The following is a 20,580-nucleotide window of genomic DNA, read 5'->3' as shown; positions in this document are numbered from 1 at the left end:
AGACAGTGTTTCTCTGTATAACAGCCCTAGCTAGCCTGGAACTTGCTCTGTAGACCAGGTTGGCTTGGAACTCAGAGATTTGCCTGCCTCTGCCTCCCAAGTGCTGGGATTAAAAAGCATGTGCCAACACTGTCAGGCCCCCAAATTGTTTTTCGTGTGTGTGTGTGTGTGTGTGTGTGCGTGCGTGTGTGTGTGTGTGTGTGTGTGTGTGTACATGAGTGCAGGTGCACTTAGAAGCCAGAAGAGGGTGCCAGATCCCCTGGAGCTGGAGTTACATGTGGTTTTGAGCAGTTCAATGTGCTGGGAACTGAACTCAGGTCCTTTGGAAAAACACCAAACATTCTTACCACTGAACCATCTCTCCAAGCCCTTAAACCTCATTTATTAATAACCACCCTTGGGTGTCTTGTTATAGCAATGAAAGAGAAATAAATACATGTCCAAATCTCCACCAGACCCCCTAGAATATGGCCTTATCCTCTCCCATCTCTCAGAGCAGGGCCGTGGTCTCTCCACAGTGCCCTCTGCACAGACATACTCCCTCCTCCAAAATATATCTGTTCAGACCCTCTGCAGGGCCTTGCACTCCTGGAGAGGCTTCAAGCTCCTAAGACACAGGAACAGCACCTTTTCTCGCTGACAGTTACAAAAGGAACATTTATGGTCACCCCACCCCCTGACTCTCTGTAGACGTTTGGTGTGCGCATTTCTGGGATTCAGACCCAGGCTGTGAGTGTGCTAGGTGAGTCTTGTTTATTTCTAGCAATGCTACAGACAAGACAGTTTTGGGAAAACCCTGGGGGGGGGGGCAGTGGTGAATCAATGTTCTGCAAGTGACACGGGAGCTGGGAGGCTCTGGGCTGGCAACACAGTGGTGAAGATCGAGCCCACTGGGGCTTTTGGGTAATCGGGTACTGATCCCCAAAAGGCTAGAACATTTCCCAGACGAATGGATCGCCAGTCCCTCCATGTTGCTTTTGAAGAAATTTCTCAGGAACTTGAGACTGACCGCCAATGTGTTCTAAGGTTTATCAGTTATGACCTTAAACTCGCAGTGCTGAATCCCCACACTGGGAAAGCTGAGGCAGGAGGATTGTCACACATTCAAGACCAGCCTGGGCTACACAGAGTACCAGACCAGGCTCCACAGGGAGCTTCTGCGTCTGCACCCACACATCCCAAAAAGGCTGGGTGCAGTGGCTAGGCCCTTAATCCTAGCACTTGGGAGACAGAGGCAGGTGCGTCTCTGCGAGTTCAAAGCTAGCTTAATCTTCATAGAGAATTTCAGGACAGCCAGGACTATATAATGAGACTCTGTCTCAAAAAGAAAAAAACTCCAAAGCAAGCAAACAAGCAAAATAATAATAATAAAATAAATAAACTTAGAATGTTAAAGAAGTCTTGAGAAACAACATCTGTTGAGAACTTTCTCCTGACGCTGAGCGGAGCGCCCCCTTTCGGCCTAAGCCCGAAGAGCCTTAAGTTCTCAAGCGCCAGAGCAGTAGCTCCCCCTGGTGGCCACCTGCGCTGCCGCAGAGATCTGCAGATGGAGGGGAAGTGGGGATCCTGCACCAAGAGAAGCTGGAATCCTGGACCGCTCAGCCAACCCAAAGCGGCAGGGGCTGCTGAGGGGCTGTACTGTCAAGTCATGTCGTCCACTCCCACAGGTTTTATTTTCTATTGCCCCAAAGCAGATGTATTTATTATTTCTTGGACGTTGAGGCTCACTTTTTCTGGAAACAGCTCCTTGTTTTCTTTTGAAGTCTCTCCCACAAGCAGCCAGCTCATGTGGTTCCTGAAGAGCCGCATCCCCAGGCAGCACTTCAGGTGCAAGGTAATCCAATGAGATCATGTGACCCAACTGAAAGCTGGGCCTCCTTGGGCCGTTTTTTCCCTCCTTTCTGGTGTTCTCATGAAAGGAGCACCCCCGGTCTCCCCGCTGGACATCCTGAACCTGATCTACAGCATATACCCTCCATTACACAGTAACGGGGTGCGTTTCTCCTGGTTGTGGGAAAGCCTGCTTAGAAATGAAGCTGACAGAGTAAATGAGATCTGAGGGTTGCTGGATTGAGCGACGCCTAAAATCAGAATCTCCTGGATATTTAAAGCCCTCCCCCAACCTCTCTCACTTTTTATTTATTTATTTAATTTTTTTTGAGATAGGATATCACTCTGTAACCAACGCTGGCCCGAAACTCACTATGTAGCTCAGGCTAGCCTTTAACTTGTGATGATCCTCCCAAGTGTTGGAATTAGAGGAGTGAGCCATCATGGCCGGTTTAAATGTTTTCTCATATGGGTAGGAACTGGGGGTCCTCATGGCATCCAAGTTGGCCCCCAACCCTATCTGCTACTATCAAATGTCCACATTGCTGCTCAAGTTTGTAAACTCAGAGACCCATTAATCAAAACCACATTTATTATTTAAAGAGTATTCCCACGGGGAGGACCTGGAAAGCAGTCCCCAGAGGACAGAGTAATATATACATGGGGTGGGAGGTTGAGGCCGAGTGGCCCCAAGACTGAGTGGGCCGGCCACTGTGGAAGAGAGTCCTCGGACCTGTGGACTGGGTCCATGAGGAAAACTGCTCCGTGTGAGGCCCAGTGTGGAGCCTACCATGTGGGTCTGGAGCCTCAGACCAACTCCGGCTCTGGAGGCGCGAGCAGCGAGGTAAGGCTGGGTCAGGGCTGAGTCACCATGCCACTGGCTTCGGAGTGAGTCTAGGGAAAGAGCCATGCACTTCCAAGGTCTCGGACACTTCTCCCAACAGTCTGTAACTACTGTCCCTTCCCCAGATGCCTATGGTGACCCACCTGTGCGCTAGAGTGCCCTCTGATAGGTCCAAACACAGGTCTCTCCCAAACTTCTACCTTCATTAGTAGAGTTCCAGACAGTCCCGCCCTATACCAACTCACCTTTATGGCCTGGAAGATCCACTCTCGGAAGTCAATGACTTTGGTGTACACTCCTGGCTTCTGGGCCAATGCACAGCCCGTACCCCAGCTTACAATGCCACAGAGCCGCCATCTTGATGTCCCAGAGATGCTGTCCTCACACACGAATGGGCCACCACTGTCACCCTGGTGGGTGGGATGGGACACCTGGCTGGAGGCCTCCATGGCTCCAGTGGGGGAGCACTACCCTGGCCCCTTCTCTGTAATGTTGGCCCTGGGGGGCTGCCCCCCTGTGCCCCTCACCTGGCAAGCATCAATGCCACCCTCGGGATAACCAGCACAGAACATCTTAGGTTTGATCTGATTCCCGTAGAAGTCAGGGCTGTTGCAGACTTCGTTGCTTATGATGGGGACCCGGGCCTCTTGGAGCACCACAGCCTGCTGGCCTGAGGGGATGTGGGTAAGGTGGCCAGAAAACTGGCAGACAAGTCCTCCCCTCCTGGTGCCCACCCTATGGCCTCAGGATCCCTTTGAGGTTCACCTAGCCTCCCCCAACCCCAGCAGCTTCAGGCTCCTCTAACGGCATGACTGGCAGGACCTGGAACTCACCGTAGAACTGTGTGTTGCCCCAGCCAGTCACTGTACAGACCTTGCCATCCACCAGGGCCTGTCCCGCAGCAGGGAGACACACTGGCTGAATGTATTCTGTGAGAGAGAATAGAGCAGCCCAGTCCCCACTAGTCATTCTGTCCCTTGTGGACAGCCACCTCACCCTCCACACAACCCCAGTACCCCTCATCACTACCACCGTGGAGCCTTCTTCATCCAGTGTGTGTGCCGCATTCCCAAATCCTTTCCTTTCATCCCCAATCACCCCAGGGAGCTGGGATTGACCTTTGCCTCAGGAAGGACAGGAAGCCAAGTCACCCGTCCAAAGTTTCACAGAAGCCAATATAATCAGAACTAGAGCCTGAGTTAGCTCAGTTTCTCAAGTTTGAGCTCTTAACCATGGTCATGGGACTATAACCAGCTCAGAGACAGGAAACACCCTTGACACCCTTGGCTTCCACCTGTCAGAAAACTCATAATAAACACACAGGCCTCCGATGGTATTGGCTTCCCTAAGATGGAGTATCCCTGTGCAGTGCACAGCACACGCAAGCAGTCCTGACAGCCCTCGCTGTTGCCATGACACTAACTCAGCCTCCCTCTGCTTCAGCACCTCAATGCAAAATGCAAACAATGACCTGCCCCAAATAGGGGTTATAGCTCAGTGGTAGAATGCTTGCCTACAGTGCGCAAGGTCCTGGGGTCGATTCCCAGCACAGAAAGAAAACACGGCATACACATAAAATAAGTTCCCTGCAGAAACCCTGTGGCAGGAAATGGATGTGGTGTTGAAGACACCAAGTTTTTATAAGAACTATAAACAGCAACAGAGAGGCCACCCTGGAGGACTGTGGGAGAACGAAGTGAGTCCAGACTCGGCACACACCAAGGCCGATGAAAGCGCACGGTCACTTGGCAACAAGCAGACACTCTGAGACATGTGTCCTCAGATGATTTTGTCATTGTGTGCAGACCCTAAGAGGCTCCTTCATGCAAATTAAGATGACTCTGATGTCACGAGGCCATCTTATCTCCATAGGACCACAGTCATGAAGATGCTCTGTGACCAAAATGATCTCATGCAGCACACAGCTGTACGTAAGCCCAGCACGCCACTGTCCTTACTTATTTACTATTATTTAGTTAATTAGTTATTAGGGGCGTTTTAAGGAAGAGTCACTCAACAAAGCCCAGACTACCTCAGTGCTTAGATGGCAGACATGAGCTACATCAGCTGGTTCTCCATATTTATTTTGAAGATTTATTTTTTAGAGGCTGGAAAGATGGCTCAGCAGTTAAGAGCACTGACTGCTCTTCTAGAGGTCTGAGTTCAATTCCCAGCAACCACGTGGTGACTCACAACCACCTATAATGAGATCTGGCACCCTCTTCTGGCCTACAGACAGGATACTGTATAAATAAGTAAATCTTTAAAAAAAGTACTTATTTGGGGCTGGAGAGATGGCTCAGAGGTTAAGAACACTGGCTGTTCTTCCAAAGGTCCTGAGTTCAATTCCCAGCAACCACATGGTGGCTCACAACCATCTATAATGAGGTCTGGTGCCCTCTTCTGGCATGCAGGTAAACATACAAGCAGAACACTATGTACACAATAAATTTTAAAAAAAGACGAAAAAATATTTATTTTTATTCCTGTGTGTGTGTATGCGTTTGTGTACCTATGGAGTTCAGAAAGGGGTGTTGGATCTCCTGGAGCTGGAATTAGAGGCAGTTGTGAGAGGCTGGACGTGGGTTCTAGGAACTGAGTGGGGGTCCTCCATAAGGATAGCAAGAGCGCTTAACCACTAAGATATTGCTCCATCCCCTCTTCATATGTTTTAATTCTGTATGGAGCTTGGAGGGGCACAGCCTTGCTAACAATGACTGCAGCTTCACACAACTATAATTCATTCATCTCCTAATTCTCCGTGTCAGGGTGGCTGTGAGTTGCTGACTTTGGCATTGTCCCAGACTGGCACCCTGCCACCATGTTCCACTTCAGAACACTTTGTCTCCCCCAAAGAAACCTCAGATTCCTTTCCACCCTAACTGCTCTCCTACCTGGGTGACCTATTCATTTAGTTAGTGTCCTGTGTAGCCTAGGCTAGCCCCAAATTCACTATGTGGCCAGGGCTAGCCTGGAACTCAATGTTCCTGCCTCCTCCTCCTAGTGCTGGAATTCTAGGAATATGCCTTCACGCCCTGGTTACTATGACCCAATGGTTCCATTGAGAGCATCTGCGCACTGGTCTTCTGTGTGACCATCTGTAGCCCTTCTCTTCCATGTAGAAAAGGAATCACCGGGTCACAGTGACCGACTCCTTTACAGAAGGAGGCTCAGATAGTTGTGTATGGCAGCCGCACTATCTAGCATTTATGCTATCTAGCATTCATGGTTAATGTCCATTTTGTGCTCCCTCAAGATGGGTCTATTATCACCATGGAAACCTGAAGATGGCTCAACTTTGCTTCACGGGCTCCTGTTTTGATCCCTGAGTCTCTGGAGTCCCCAACCTAAAGCTGGGTCTCCAGGCTTACCAGTGAGAGGCAGGGGACTGGAGAGGTGGACCAGGGCGATGTCATTGCTGTTTTCTTCAATAGTAGGGTCTCGAAAGGGAAGGTAGCCCCCATGATAGATCACAGCTTTAACCCCCAGCTGCACGCCATGGGGCGAAGTCCGGGCCACAGCGCCAGCAAACACTCGCCATCGAGACAGGACCCGGTTGCGCCTGCCAGGACAGAAGGGACAAGTCCCTGGGCCCGGCCTCTGCAGCCCTCTCTCCTGCCCCACCCTCGGTAGGACTGTGGGGAACACTCACTCTGGAAAGCAATGTGCAGCTGTCAGCACCCAGTCCCCGGACAGCAGGGATCCCCCACAGAGGTGGGCCCCATCATAACGCAGGCTGACCTGCCATGGCCACCTTCCCAGGCTGCTGTCCTGGCCCCCCACAATGCGATCCACCGGCAGTTTTCTGCGGCCACAGTCTGTGGAGAGGTGACCAGAAAGGCTCAGAATTGGGGAACTGGCTTCCAGGGCATAGTTTATCCCTGGGAGTGGGAGGAGACACACTTCTGCCCCAACAGTTCTTAGGAGCAGGACTCTCCCCAACCTTGGACATGTGGAGATCCTGGGCAGTCTGTGGGGACATTCCACCCCGGGGTCCCAGGGTCCCAGTCCTGGCCTGTATCTAGGGAAGAGTTTGAGGCCTGGGTCTCACCTTGACAGATGACAGTCACGAATCGGCCTCTCGGGCAGTCGCTGGGAGAAGACACAGGACAGGAGTGGGACAGAGAGACAAGCCAAGTGACCAGTTAGGATCATATTTGGAGGCCAGGGGTCCAGTGCCACCCGCAGTTGCCCTGCTCACCACACAGAGATGACATCCAGCAACCTCTGAGCCATGGGCAGGCCGCCCTCGTCCACACAGAAGAAGCCCGATGTACCGTTGGCGCCCGCGGTTCGCACATCCAACTCCGAGTGCACCAGGGCCCTGCACGGGGCTCCGGTCAAAGCCACCTCCTGTCCCATTCCATGCCATGGCATGCCCTCCCCTCCCCCGAGGGCCACCCGGGTACCTGAGGAAGCCCATCTCCTCACAGCCGAGCCCTGCCACCCTGGCGTTGGAGCGTGAGGAACACAGCAGCCTCCACGTCCCCTCCGTCTTGTCAAACACGGAAAGTCGCGAGTCCCCAGGGCTGACCTGCACTGCAGGGCAACAGAGCCAGGCCTGGGTCCCACAGTGGCCCGACAACAGCTTCTCTGGCTACCTGAGGTCCTGAGGTCCTGGTCCTGCACCCCTCGCCCTGGGGTGGTATCTGCACCCACTACTAGGTGGGATTTCACTAGTGTGTGTCGCTCCCCACTGGGATACCCAAGCTGCTGGCATGTGTCTCGGACACCAGGAACCAGGGAAATGATTCCATTTGACTTGAGGAGAAAGCAGATGAGAGAAAAAGCCTGCACAGGGCATTCACTGTGGATGAACACGCCCAGATGCAGCCAGGTTTGGGGAACCGCCAGAAGGGGTCGGAAACCCTTGGCTAACTGACCAGGTTTACCAAAACATTTAAAGAAGTATGCCATGGAGAGAAGGGAGGTTAGAAGGGGCTGTCAGGAGGAGGAACCACAGCAGATGCCTGCAATTCTAGCACCCAGAGGGTGAAGACTACAGGGTCATGGGTTCAAGGCCAGTCTGAACTACCTACCAAAAGGGGAAGGGGGCTGTTATGGTGGAACACAAGCCTAGAATTTCTGAAGGAGGCATTAGCAGGAGGCTCATGAGTTCAAGGATAGCATAGGCCATACATTTTAACAGGTGTTGTGGCATGTCTTTAATCCCAGCACTCAGGAGGCAGAGACTGGCAGACTTCTGTGAGGTGGAGGCCAGCTTGGCCTATAGAAAGTTTCAGGGTAGCCAGGGCTTGGTAGAAGGAAGAGGAAGAAGGGAGAACCCAGACTCTTCTATCAGCCAGGCAAAACCTGGGGGATGGCACTCAGTGATTCCAGAGTCTCCTTAGCTCAGTGCATGACCTCCACTAACCATCCCAGCACTCAGGAGGCAGAGGCAGGAGAATTGCCACAAGCTTGAGACCAGTGTAGGCTACATATTTAATTCCAGGCCAGCTGGGGCTACAGAATTAAAAAACCCTGTTTCAAAAAATCAAAACAAAAGTCACCCAGCCGATTTATCATTAATAACTGGCAAGAGTCAGGCACGAAAACACCTGCTATGTCAGCACTTGGGAGGCTGAAGCAGGAGGCTTGTGGGTTTGAGGTCAGTCAGGGCTACAGTATGTCTCAGGCAGAATGAAAGATGGAAGAGAGGGGGAGGGAGGGAGAGAGGGAAGGAAGGAGGGATAGGGATGGTATAATGCAGGATGGGGCTACATCAGAAAGCTAGCTTACAACACTGGCTCTGTCTGAGGGTGGTTGGGGCCATCTATATGGCTGGCCAGTGCTCACTGACCTTCCCTCTGTCCTCACGAGGTCAGAGAAGCCCTCTTCACACCGAGTCAGGTCAGAACCCCTTAGGGGCATTTCTCTGTATTTACCAAATACATTGAACGTGCTGGGTACTATTTTAAGCTGTAGATAAATCACACAAAACTTCTTCCTGTGTGGAATACAAAGCCCAGGAGGGAAGACAAATAACGAGCAGGTCGAAGAGCGGAAACATGTCCTGTGCCCACAGCAGAAGGGGCCATGGAGACAGGAAGGCCATGGAGCAGAAGGAATGGGGATCTGGGATGCGGGGGCAGAGTTGCACTTTGCTGGAAGTGGGCAGGCAAGAACAGCTTTGCTGGGAAGGTGCCACATGAGCAATGAGGAGAAATAGATGAAGGAGGTGAGAAAGATGCTGCGATCTGAGAGGGAACTGAGAAGTAGGCCAGAGGAATCAAAGTGCAGAAAGCGGAGATCTGAAGGCTGAGGCAGGGAGTTGGGTGAGGAACAGCCAGGAGGCAGAGAGGGGATGGCAGAGCTGGCTTGTAGCTGCACAGTATGCAGCCGGGCCAGGGGTCACACACTGACCTGACTCAGGGATGCATGAGTTCCTTCTGGCTGCTGGTGGGGGCAGACTGTAGGGGAACTGGAGCCCAGACTATGACCTTGATGTGACAGGGACAGAAGCTAAGCCAGCAGGGGGCAGCACAGGGAACACAGCTGGATTCTGGGAATATTTTGTAGGCAGAGACCTAGGCCCAGTGGGTACAGAACTGTTATGTCACCTACTTAGGAACCTGACGCTAGCGGATCAAAGTTCAAATCCTGCCTGGACTATTGAGTGAGTTCAAGGTCAGCCTAAGTAATTTAGGGAGAAGGGTCTCAAAATAAAATATATTTTATATATTTATATAATATGAGGGCTGGTGACATCCTTGCTTAGTGGCAGAGCACTTGCCTAGATTTCCCCAGTGAAGAGCTGGCAGCATGGTTCAATGGTAGAGCCCATGCCTAGAATCCCCACTGAGGGACTGGGGTGTGGCTCAATGGTAGAGCACCTGCCTAGAATCCCCCAGTGAGTGGCTGAGATGTGACTCAGTGGTAGGGCTCCTGCCTAGAATCCCCCAATAAGGGGCTGAGATGTGACTCAGTAGTAGGGCTCCTGCCTAGAATACCCCCTGAGGGCCTGGGGGCATGGTTCAGTGGTAGAGCCCCTGTCTATATGATTAAGACCTTTGGTCCAATCCCTAGCACCAATAAAAAATAATAAATTATATGCACATCTCACAGATGGCGCACTAAACATCAAAGGGTATACTTGTTCAGAGTAGACAGCTAACCAGCCAACCAGGATCTGAACTCAGACTGTCCGCTGGCTTCTACATTCTCTTTTGGAGACCCCTTGCTTGGGTCTCCAAAAAATTCTTGTCTTTCTCTGCTCAGCACACACTCTTCCATAGCAAGACTAAAAGATGCTGAGGCAGCTTGCTATAAATATGTCCTCCATCTCTGGCCTTCATCAAATACTGGCTGACAGCTCCCACTGAGTGGTACCTACCATCCCCCAACTCCAGACACAAACAGCAACTTGGAGTCAGTAGGCATCATTCCTAACTGCTCAAGATATTTCCAACCAGATGGGCATTTTAGGGGGGGAAAGGTCAATTTTTTTTTTTTTATGAATGTGCATTGGGAAGGTACTGGGAGTAAGGGAGGGGAAAGATCAAACACATTTTATTTTGTTTTGTTTTTTGTCTGTTTCTGGTTTTAGGAAGACAAGGTCTCACTTGGTAGCCCAGATTGGCTTGGAATTTGCAACCCTCTTGCTTCAGCCTTCTGAGTGGCTTCCTGTCATGCTGTGCACCCAAAGGTGGCTTGTTTTAAAGCCACATCCTGGGCTATCGGTTGTCACCATACCAAACAATGAGGTACACTTAAGGTGTGAAGATCCCAGAGCAAAATTCAGTGGGGAGAGAGTCAAGGTTGTGCTCTCTTACGTGGCTCCATATCTCAGCACTCTAGGAAGTGCTATTAACAGGGTCCAGGCACAGGCTGGATTCCCATCTCAGTCAAAGCTGTGTGTGTAACAGCCCTGGCTCTCCTGGAACCCATTCTCCATTATAGACCAGGTTGACCATGAACTGTGCTGGGACTAAAGTCATGCACCACCACCACCAACCAGACAAGGATGGTGCTTTTATACATCATCGGCTAGTTGGTTTCTTCAGTTTGTCTTTGTGCTTTTTTTTTTTTTATTTTCTAAGGCAGGGTCTTGCTATGTAGCCCAGGCTAGCCTCAAACTTTTCATCGCTTTGCCTCAGCCTCTCGAGTGCTGGGATTACAAGTATGCATGCTTAGCTGCAACTCTTCTTTATGCTTATTCTTAAAGGGGAGATTTCCCGAGCACCTACTATGTGCCGCAGACAGCCTGACTCATAAACAAAAATCTCTGCCTTCCTGGAATGCTCATAGACTGCCAGCATGAGGGCTCCATTATGGCAGCTGGTTGGCTCTGGGGACGAGAGGGTATGCAGTGTGAGCTTTAGGAAGGCCTTGCTCAAGGAGGGGTGAGGGGGAGACCCTTTGTTTACAGTTTGGCTAAAAGCTGAGCTCTGCATGATAAGCGGAACAACTATCTCCTCTTTTCCCACTTGGGTCTTCTCACCCCCATCCCAGATGATGACATAGAAGCTCTCAGAGGGCCACAGCTCAGAAATGATGAAAGGGAACCCCAGCTCCAGGTGGGGGCTGGAGAGAGGAAGGTGGAGCACCTGGGGATACAGCCTATAATTCCAGTTACTCGGGGAGCTAAGACGGGAGAAGTCCAGGTTTAAGGATAGTTCAAGATCAGCCTGGTCAATTTAGCAAATATTCTGTTTAAAAAAAAAAGTAGAAAAGGGCAAGGGATGTGGCTCAGTGGTAGAGCCCCTGCCTAGAATCCCCCAGTGAGGGGCTGGGGTGTGGCTCAGTGGTAGAGCCCCTGCCTAGAATCCCCCAGTGAGGGGCTGGGGTGTGGCTCAGTGGTAGAGCCCCTGCCTAGAATCCCCCAGTGAGGGGCTGGGGTGTGGCTCAGTGGTAGAGCCCCTGCCTAGAATCCCCCAGTGAGGGGCTGGGGTGTGGCTCAGTGGTAGAGCCCCTGCCTAGAATCCCCCAGTGAGGGGCTGGGGTGTGGCTCAGTGGTAGAGTCCCTGCCTAGAATCCCCCAGTGAGGGACTGGGGCATGGTTCTACCCTTGCTAAGCAGTTAAGCCAGAGCAAGACCCTGAGTTCTATCATTGCTACTGCAAAGGAGGAGGAGAAGATGAAGGTGAAGGTGACACTGGAGAAATGGGTATTTAGGGAGCAAGGAGAAGCCCTGAGACTAAAGTCCAGAGAAATAGCTCTTCAAGTCAGACAGGCCATATCCTAAGGGTCTTTAGGATTAGGATTCCATCCTGGTACCACGTGGAGCAGTAGGGCCTGCCGATCTGTTGCTCTGTCTCTCACTGACCTGTGGTCCTAGCCCCAGTTTTCCCCATATGAAAAACATTGGGGTGACAACAGCCTTAGACCACAGCCTGACCTGGGGTATGAACTTTCACTACAGCAATGAACTCAGCAGCGTCTTGACAATAACTGAGCAGGAATCACACACACCTACCACCTGACTGCCTGGGTCGCTATGACCTGAATAGAGCCAGAGCCTTACTGTGTAGTCCAGACTAGCATCAAACTCACAATCCTCCTGCCTCAGTCTCCTGAGCATGGGGAGATGTACGCTACCACGCTGAGCCTTGGCCTATCTATGCCTTCACTCTACAAGAAAACATGCTCTTGTAGACTGCATGAGCCAATACCATCAAGCCTTGAGGCTGGTCCCTGGCCTAGAGGTCAGTGTTTCTAAGTTCAGTCAGGGTGACTGATCCAATGCCAACTGTTCAAATTCTGAAATCTCGTTTCTTTGAAAAGGCATGCTCCGCTCTACCGTTATTACCCCTTTCTGCTTCCCTGAGTCACAGAGAAGCAAGGTGGAGGTGGCCTCGGGGAAGCCTCATCCCTTCATGCCACTTGTGGTTTCTGCCTCATGTCCCTGCGGCTGTTCCTTACATACGCTCAGTCACGCCCGCCCGCGAGGCTGAAAGCTGTTCCCAACACCATTGTTACCGGCCGCCATCCATATAAAGGACAGATAAAGCCACTACTACCTCAGAGCTTGGAGTCTACTGAATAAATTCATTCTGTCCCTCTAGAATGAGTTTTGACCACACCCCCATGGTATGCAAATGTCCATCACAATTGAAATCACAGTGGGAGGTCTGTGGTCCAGGGCATGCCATCATATGGCCAAGCCTGTTCGCTCTTGTATAAAGGGGGAGAATAACAGCCCTACATTCAAAAGGCCTTTAAAGTTGTATGTGTATGAATACATAAGCAAAAACTTAATTCCTTCTCTCCTTGGGAGTGATGCACTTTGATAATTTCTAACCTTTTTCAGACTCTCTATGTGTGTACGCGTGCACATATATGCAGCAGGTACACATGTATATTTGTGCACATGGAGGACAGAAGACAACATTGGGTATCATTCCCTAAGCATCGTCTACCTTGACTTGGAGATAGGCTCTCCCACTGCAGGAGCCCCAGGAATCCTCCTGCCTCTGCCTCCCCAGCACTGGGATTACAAGCCTGCTCCATTATACTCTGCTTTCTCACTGGGTTCTGGGACTTGAACTCGGGACTTCATGCTTGCAAGGCAAACACTTTGCTGACAGAGCTATCTCCTCAGCCTCATGGAGGTTTCAGCAAGGTATAGTGATGCATACCTGGTAATCCCAGGACCCGGAAGGTGGAGGTAGAGGACCAGAAGGTCCAGGGTCCTTCGTAGTAAGTTTAAGACCAGCTGGGCAGCATGAGACCTTTTCTCAACAATGAAATTGAGAAAGCAAATGTTTTGAACTGCATAGAATCCTCGTGGATGACTTGTCTAGGGCTTGGATAGCAACGACACCCTTGGCAGGTAGACCTCAGAAGCTAAACAGGGTGGGATCCGCAGTGCTTGGATGGGAGTTCCCCGAGTCACTTGGACTAAAGCCTATGACCTGAGCACAGTGGCTCATGCCCGTAATCCCATCACCGTGAAGTTGAGGCAGGAGGATTACCACAAATCTGAGGCCATCCTGGGTGAGTTCTAAGCCAGCCTGGACTACAGACAAAATCCTTTCTCCGACAGCATGACAGACATTGATACTTGGATCCATGTACAGCACATACAAACACAGTTAGTTATTAATCCTGAGACTACTCTGAGCGTCCCATCCTGCTTTTCCTCCAGGACACCCCAGGGATTCGAGCCTGCCCTACTCACCTGGGTACAGCGGCTCCTGGTCACTCCGGAAGAGGATGGTTACTGTGGAGAAGGGAGTAGTGAGCGCAGGCAGGTTGTAGCCCTTGGGGGAGGTGAGACCTCAGGAGCTGGGGGAGGGAGGTGCTCTCACCAATGGCCCAGGACGCAGCCCCAATGCCTGCCAGGAGCAGCAGTGTCCCCACAATGAGAGCCGCCACCTTGGGTCTGGAGCAGCATGGAGCCGTCCGGACACCTGCAACAGACACCAAGCTGGGGTCACTGCCAGGCATATGCTCAGCACAGCAAGGGTTGGGCACTGGGCCAGTACCCTGACAGGGAATGGAGAGTACCTTATCGGGCCTGGCCTGCGGTGCCTCGAGCCCCGTTTCCTAGGGCTAGGCAGCTGGCAAGGCTGTTCCGCTTCTGTCGTGTGGATAGCCAGGTGTCTGGCTCCCCAAGTGTTCCAGCTGAGAAGGGGGTATGGCTGGGCCGGCTGCCACCTCCCTGCCTCCCTCCCTGGTGCTGGCAGTTATTCCTCCCCAGTGACAAGGCACTTCTGGACTTCCTTTGTTTCTTCCTGCTAGCCTGTCCCCAGACCCTCTCTCCCGCTAACTTTTCCAGAAATTCTTACAACTTTGAGGTGCCTGCGACCTCTGACCTTTTTACCCTCATGGTCCTAAAGCCAGACCTCTTTCTCACAAAACCCAGCTCCAAGATCAGATTTGTCCCTGGGAGGTTGAGAACACAAGTTTTAAAACTTAGCTGAACTTTTTTTTTTTAATTTTGTTTTGTTTGTATTTTGAGACAAGGTCTTACTACATAGCAACGCCAGCATCAAAATCCCCGTGTAATCCAGGCTGGCCTCAAACCAGTGAGAATTTTCCTGATCCCACCCCCCCTTGTGCTGGGATAACAGGTATGCACCACCATCCACCATTTCTGCCCATGCTTCTGCTTCTGGTTTTTGTTGCTTTCTTTCTTTTTCTTTCTTTCTTTCTTTCTTTCTTTCTTTCTTTCTTTCTTTCTTTCCTTCTTTTTCTTTTCTTTTTTTTGTGTTTTGTTTTGGTTTGGTTTGGTTTTTGGTTTTTCAAGAAGGGTGTCTTTGTGTAAACAGCTCTGGCTGTCCTGGAACTCACTCTGTAGATCAAGCTGGCCTCGAACTCACCTGCTTCTACCTCCTGAGTGCTGGGATTAAAAGTGTGCACCACCAACACTCAGATATGTTTTTTGTTGTTGCTGTTTGTTTGTTTGTTTTTTTAAAAACAGGTCTCTCTATGCAGCTCAGATTGGTCTCAAACTTGCCATCTCCCTGCCTTCGCCTTTGAGTGTTAGTATGATGGGCATGCACCACACCATGCCTGGCAACTTCACTTTGAAATCATGGCATTGGAGAGATGGCTCAGGGAGTGAGAGCGCTTTCTGGGCAAGCATGGGGACCTGAGTTGGGCTCCTGGCGCCCATGTAAAACGCCAGGTGTGGTGATGCACATCTGTAAGACCAGCACTGTGGGGCGGGCAAAGAGAGGAGGGTGTCTGGGGCTTGTTGGCCATTAGCCTGGCTGCAGGAGGCTCAGTGAGAGACTCCATATCCAGGGAATAGGACAGAGTGATATATCAGGACACTCCGTGTCTTCCCCAGCATATGCGCAGGCACCCACATCCACACATGTATACCATACTCATACACATATGTGTGCATGCACACACAGAGAGAAAATAGAAATATATAAAAGAAAGAAAAAATAAGATTAGTGACCTTATCCTTTTCTGGCTGGGGTCTTGGACACGTGACACCACCTCTGAGAGCCCCAGGTTCCCCATCTGTTAAATGAGCATGCACCTAGCACCCACTTTTAAATGACTCTAAAGTTCTTTAAATACATACTCATAGCCAAGCCATGGCTGCCACCCACCATGTTCCATGAGTTCATTCTATAACTCCAACCCACAACATGGTGCCCCCTTTCCCCATGGCTCTGAGAGGGTAAGTCACACATCTCCAGTGACTCAGCTTGCAGCCACTTCCTGAACTCTGGGCACACTGGGATCCATATCCAAAGTATGTCCCCAAGAAGCTGAACCACCTCTCACTATGCCATTGTGCCTGGCGTACGTCAGGTCCTCAACAAATGTTTATAAACCATTATTGCTGTGTGATCATGGGCAGCTGTCACTGTGTCTCTGACCTCAGGGTATCAATAGGACAGAACTCTCCTCCATCTGTCTGGTAAGCATTGCAGGTTTGGGCACCAAATGGTGCTTCTGAAAGGAAATGGGGAGACTCCTCGGGAAGAGATTACCTAAGACCTGCAAAGAGAGATACCACGGTGCAGAACTGTGTGCTGAAGGACGCACGCAAGCCAAGACTGGCAGGCAAAACTGCGCATGCTCTGTTAAGAGGGCTGCAAGACCCAAGAGGCAGCCAATTGGCAAGAGCTGGAGGAAGGCCGTGGGAGGCCAACAGCCCAGAGAGAGCAGGGCTTTCAGTCTCAGTGTAACCGAGATGCTATGGACTGAACACAACTGCCAAGGAAGCCTTCCGTGGACCCCAACTTGAGTGAGGCCTCTGCAAGAGCCCCAGCCCTCTCACCATGCCCCTGGTAGCATTGCTAGCGATCACAGTACGAGCTCAGCACGAGGAAGAGAGCAGGGAGTGGTTCAGGATCTTGCCAGGGCAGTTCCTGTTAGTGGTTTAAGACAAGGTGTCGTTTGCAGAGGAAAATAGCTCAATAGTGAGTGAGAACTGGTCATGCCTGTCACTCCAGCACTGTCCGCCATGCTGGGCCCTGGGTCTCCTTCAGCCTCTGCACATCTTCCTCTTTATGTTCACTACAACTGTGCTGGCCACAGTGTCTTTCAATGCCTGTCCCTCCTTTCCCTTCCCCACATCAGCTCTGTCTCAATGCCCTCATCCCAGGCCCTCCTTCCCACAGCAGCTCTGTCTCAACACCCTCATCCCAGGTCCTTCTCCCCTCCCCACAGCGGCCCTGTCTCCTCACCCTCATCCCAGGCCCTCCTCCCCTCCCCACAGCAGCCCTGTCTCCTCACCCTCATCCCAGGCCCTCCTCTCCCCACAGTAGCCCTGTCTCCTCACCCTCATCCCAGGCCCTCCTCTCCTCTCCACAGCAGCCCTGTCTCCTCACCCTCATCCCAGGCCCTCCTCTCCTCTCCACAGCAGCCCTGTCTCCTCACCCTCATCCCAGGCCCTCCTCTTCTCCCCACAGCAGCCCTGTCTCCTCACCCTCATCCCAGGCCCTCCTCCCCTCCCCACAGCAGCCCTGTCTCCTCACCCTCATCCCAGGCCCTCCTCTCCTCTCCACAGCAGCCCTGTCTCAACACCCTCATCCCAGACCCTCCTCCTCTCCCCACAGCAGCCCTGTCTCCTCACCCTCATCCCAGGCCCTCCTCCCCTCCCCACAGCAGCCCTGTCTCCTCACCCTCATCCCAGGTCCTCCTCTCAGCTGCTGAATTCTTTCTTCCTGCTCTATATTGACAGTTCCAAGCCCCTCATGCATAGTGCATGCATAACACCTGATTGGCTCATCTCCATGGTAGCCCCTCTATAAAGAGACCTGAGAAATGTAAATATGAACCCAAACTGTCCTTTGTCTATCCAGAACATCCCCCTGGCCTCCCTGGTGTCCTGGACCCAGTATTTCCAGCCCCCATCGAATAAGCATGACTTTTAGAGTCCAGAGCCCTGTGTCTCTTGAAAGCCTCAGACAGACATTGGTCATTATCAAAGATCTAAGAGAACTTGTACAGGGTGTCCTAACCATGGAACTCACAGACTTTTGATTAGAACCTGTCATCCCATTTTTCAAGAGGCTGAAGCAGAAGGATTGTTAAATTTGAGGCCAGCCTAGCCTACACTGAGTATCAAAGTATCAAAACAAAAAGAAGAGGAAAAAATACCGAGGACATGGCTCAGTGGTAGAGTCCCTCCCTAGAATCCCCCAGTGAGGGGCTGGGGGTGTGGCTTAGTGGTAGAGCCCCTGCCTAGAATCCCCCAGTGAGGGGCTGGGAGTGTGGCTCAGTGGTAAAGCCCCTGCCTAGAATCCCCCAGTAAGGAGCTGGGGACATGGTTCAGTGGTAGAGGTCTTGCCTATCATATATGAGAGTCTGCCCTTTGATCCTCACTATTTCAGGGATAGAAAGAAAATAGAAAGGTCTGGGGCCACCTCCAGCACTACCTTATGGAGAGACCCCACTCTGTGAAGGACTATCCTGAGGTTGGTCAGCCACCGACACCAACTCCAACACACACCTGTACTGAGCACTCTGCCCCATCTTTCCCTGCCTGGCATGTCCTCCTCCCTCCCTCCATCCCTCCTCCCTGATCATTCTTTGATCAGGCGATTTCACACATCGTCTCTTTTCATTCCAGAACCCCAGCCGCAGTGCCGAAAGCCTGGAGCACACATCCCCAGCCGTCCGTGGTCTCATAAACACCAGCAGCTGCCACTGCAGAGGCTCTTGGGATCACACATCACTTACTTCACTGTCCTTCGAATCCCTTCAATCCATGCCATCAACAACCCTTCATCTTTCCCGGTGCCACCCTTCCAGAGCCCAGCAGGCGCATGGGGATGCAGAGAGCGTGCTCCACATCTTCCCTTTGCAGACAGCCCCAGCATCCAGCCAGCCCTTCTCTCCTTTTTCTTCCCCATAGCCCTAGCCCTGATACCTCTCTTCAATCATCTCTAGGAAAAAAAGATCCCCAAAGGAGCCAGGCTCTGTCACTCACCTGGTCACACTGGACAAAGCAAAGGGGAGCCTGGGTTCACAGTGGACCATTGCTCATCAGACACCCGTGCTTTTCCCCAGGCCTACACGCTTACTGCTCCCCATCCAGCGTCAGTTAAGTCTTCATACCACACAGTGACCACTTCTATCTTACAGAGGTTTGAAACAGACGCCCAGAGAGGACATGACACCACACAGTTAGAAAGTGCCTGGGACTAAACTCAGCTAGCCTGGTGCCCCAAAAGACAGCCAGGGGTGAGGGCTGGGGGGGGGGAAGGCCACCCCGGATTGGAGTCCCCATCTAGTCCCCAAGTACAGACAAAGTAACAAGAGAGGTTGGCCTCCAGTGTGAACGTCTCAGTCACCCCTCAGGTGGCTTCTCTGCCTCTCTCCTCTCTACCCATCCAGGTCAAGTCCAAAGTCCCCCTTCTGCTCTTTTGCCCACAAAGCCAGGAGGGAGAAGGAATGCCTGAAACTGTGGGGGGGTCTTGGGTCCTTGGGTTCCTGGGTCCCCACAGCGACTGACCCCCTTCAGAACATCTCGGGGTTAGAACACGTATCTCATGCCCCAAGTCCCAAGCTGTTGCCTGTGTGTCCCATGATCCCAACAACCTCCTGGAGGGAGTTATTATTATTACCCGTTCGTACTTGACTGCAGGGAAGGGTGGCCCAGAGACTACCTGCTACCTCCCCAAGATCACACAGCAAAAGCCAACAGAAACAGCCTGACTGACTCTATACCCTTAACTGAGATAGCAACAGCAGCAACCCCCACCTCAGCCCCCAAAGGACGACACATGTTGTTGGTTAGCTGAGAAATCCCTGGGACATGAGGGGAAACTAAGGCACCAGGAAGTTCATATGGGGTGGTGGGGAGACAGACACACTGAAAGCTAGCTAATAGTTAATCAGATAGACAAGGACTGGGGCCGGGGGTGGTCTTGAGTCTGACAGAAAGACCCCAAGACAGGGGGCTGGGTACAGGTTGAGAGACAAACTAGGAGATGGGTGCTAGGTAGGGCCGCTGAAGCTGGGTTTCGGGGACAGGGGGACTCACCCTCCTTCTTCGCCATGTCAGGGACTCTTGTTAATGATTCCCAGGTTGACCTGTTGGGCTGGGGCGGAACCTGGGGACAGGAACAAGGAGGCACGGCCTGGGGGAGCCTGGTTTGACTCTGTCCTGGCGCCCCCAGTCCCAGGCTCTCATCCAGGGAGCAGCTGGCCCTGAGCTGGGCACAGAGCATGCAAGGGCAGAGGTTGGGCCGGGGTCAGTGGTGGCAATGTATGACCAGCCACCAGGGGGACACCTTGAGTGGCAAGGCAGAGCCTGGAGGACCGAGGCTGAACTTTCAGGGGACTTGAAGGTTGAAAAACTTTGGGGAGTCCTCGGATGTCTGAACTGGCAGGGAAAGAAGGGTGGAGGTGATCTGGGGTTCCTGGCATCCCATCTACGGGCTGGTGGGCATTAGATTGGTGGGGGACAGGGACTCCGTATTCTGTGCCTTACCCTGGGGTCCGCCGGAGATGGTGCAGGTTTGGGGTTAGTCGCCGGGCCTGGGGAGGCGCATGGCGTCCCCACAGCCGCGGGCAGCGCGGGAGGCAGGGGTGGCAGCGGCCGCCAGCAGTTTGGGGCCTGCTGAGCCTGCCGCCTCACCTGAGGAGGAGGGGGCTGAGTGGGAGGCGGAGACGGGGCGGGGAAGGGCGGACCCCAGGACTGGCTGCCACAGAGGCCACCTGGCTAATGGGGCGGGGCCTGCAGGGGTTGAACCGGGTAGGCTCAACCACCAGCCTGGCGTCCCACTTGCAGGGGTATTCAGGTGTGCTCCGAGGCCCAGAGGATGGGATTCCTAACTGGACGGATGGGCTGCAAAGTTCTGGCTTCGCCAGGTCCACCATGCTTGTGGCCATGTAGTCCTCCATTCGCATTTGCTTCCATGCCGATACCCAGCCCTCCTCTGATCCAGTCCATGCCACCATGGGCCTCTAGTCCTTCCTGTCCCTAGCGGGGGCCCAGCCCCTCCCCCAGCCACTTTCCTACAAGTCACGGGGGCTGGTTTGTTTTGG

The 20,580-nt window shown here is 52.3% G+C and overlaps 1 protein-coding gene across 1 annotated transcript; it reads right to left on the bottom strand.

The window, feature by feature from the left end:
- Positions 1 to 2,404: 2,404 nt before the first annotated feature.
- Positions 2,405 to 20,171, bottom strand: Hpn (hepsin). The gene is made up of 13 exons (XM_048438281.3): positions 20,024 to 20,171; positions 19,574 to 19,643; positions 13,923 to 14,024; positions 13,793 to 13,834; positions 7,084 to 7,213; positions 6,876 to 6,998; positions 6,726 to 6,766; positions 6,327 to 6,492; positions 6,046 to 6,236; positions 3,508 to 3,603; positions 3,202 to 3,344; positions 2,920 to 3,084; positions 2,405 to 2,724 (listed from the first exon to the last, which is right to left on the bottom strand). Exons 2-13 carry the CDS (start codon positions 19,587 to 19,589, stop codon positions 2,686 to 2,688), a joined length of 1,254 nt encoding a protein of 417 aa, XP_048294238.1. The 5' UTR covers positions 19,590 to 19,643; positions 20,024 to 20,171; the 3' UTR covers positions 2,405 to 2,685.
- Positions 20,172 to 20,580: the final 409 nt, after the last annotated feature.

Source organism: Myodes glareolus, chromosome 1, assembly GCF_982192425.1.
Source record: "Myodes glareolus chromosome 1, mMyoGla1.1, whole genome shotgun sequence".
Classification (NCBI taxonomy): domain Eukaryota; kingdom Metazoa; phylum Chordata; class Mammalia; order Rodentia; family Cricetidae; genus Myodes; species Myodes glareolus.
The sequence above is the reverse complement of the archived record's forward strand: the minus strand, read 5'-3'. Positions and strand labels throughout refer to the sequence as shown.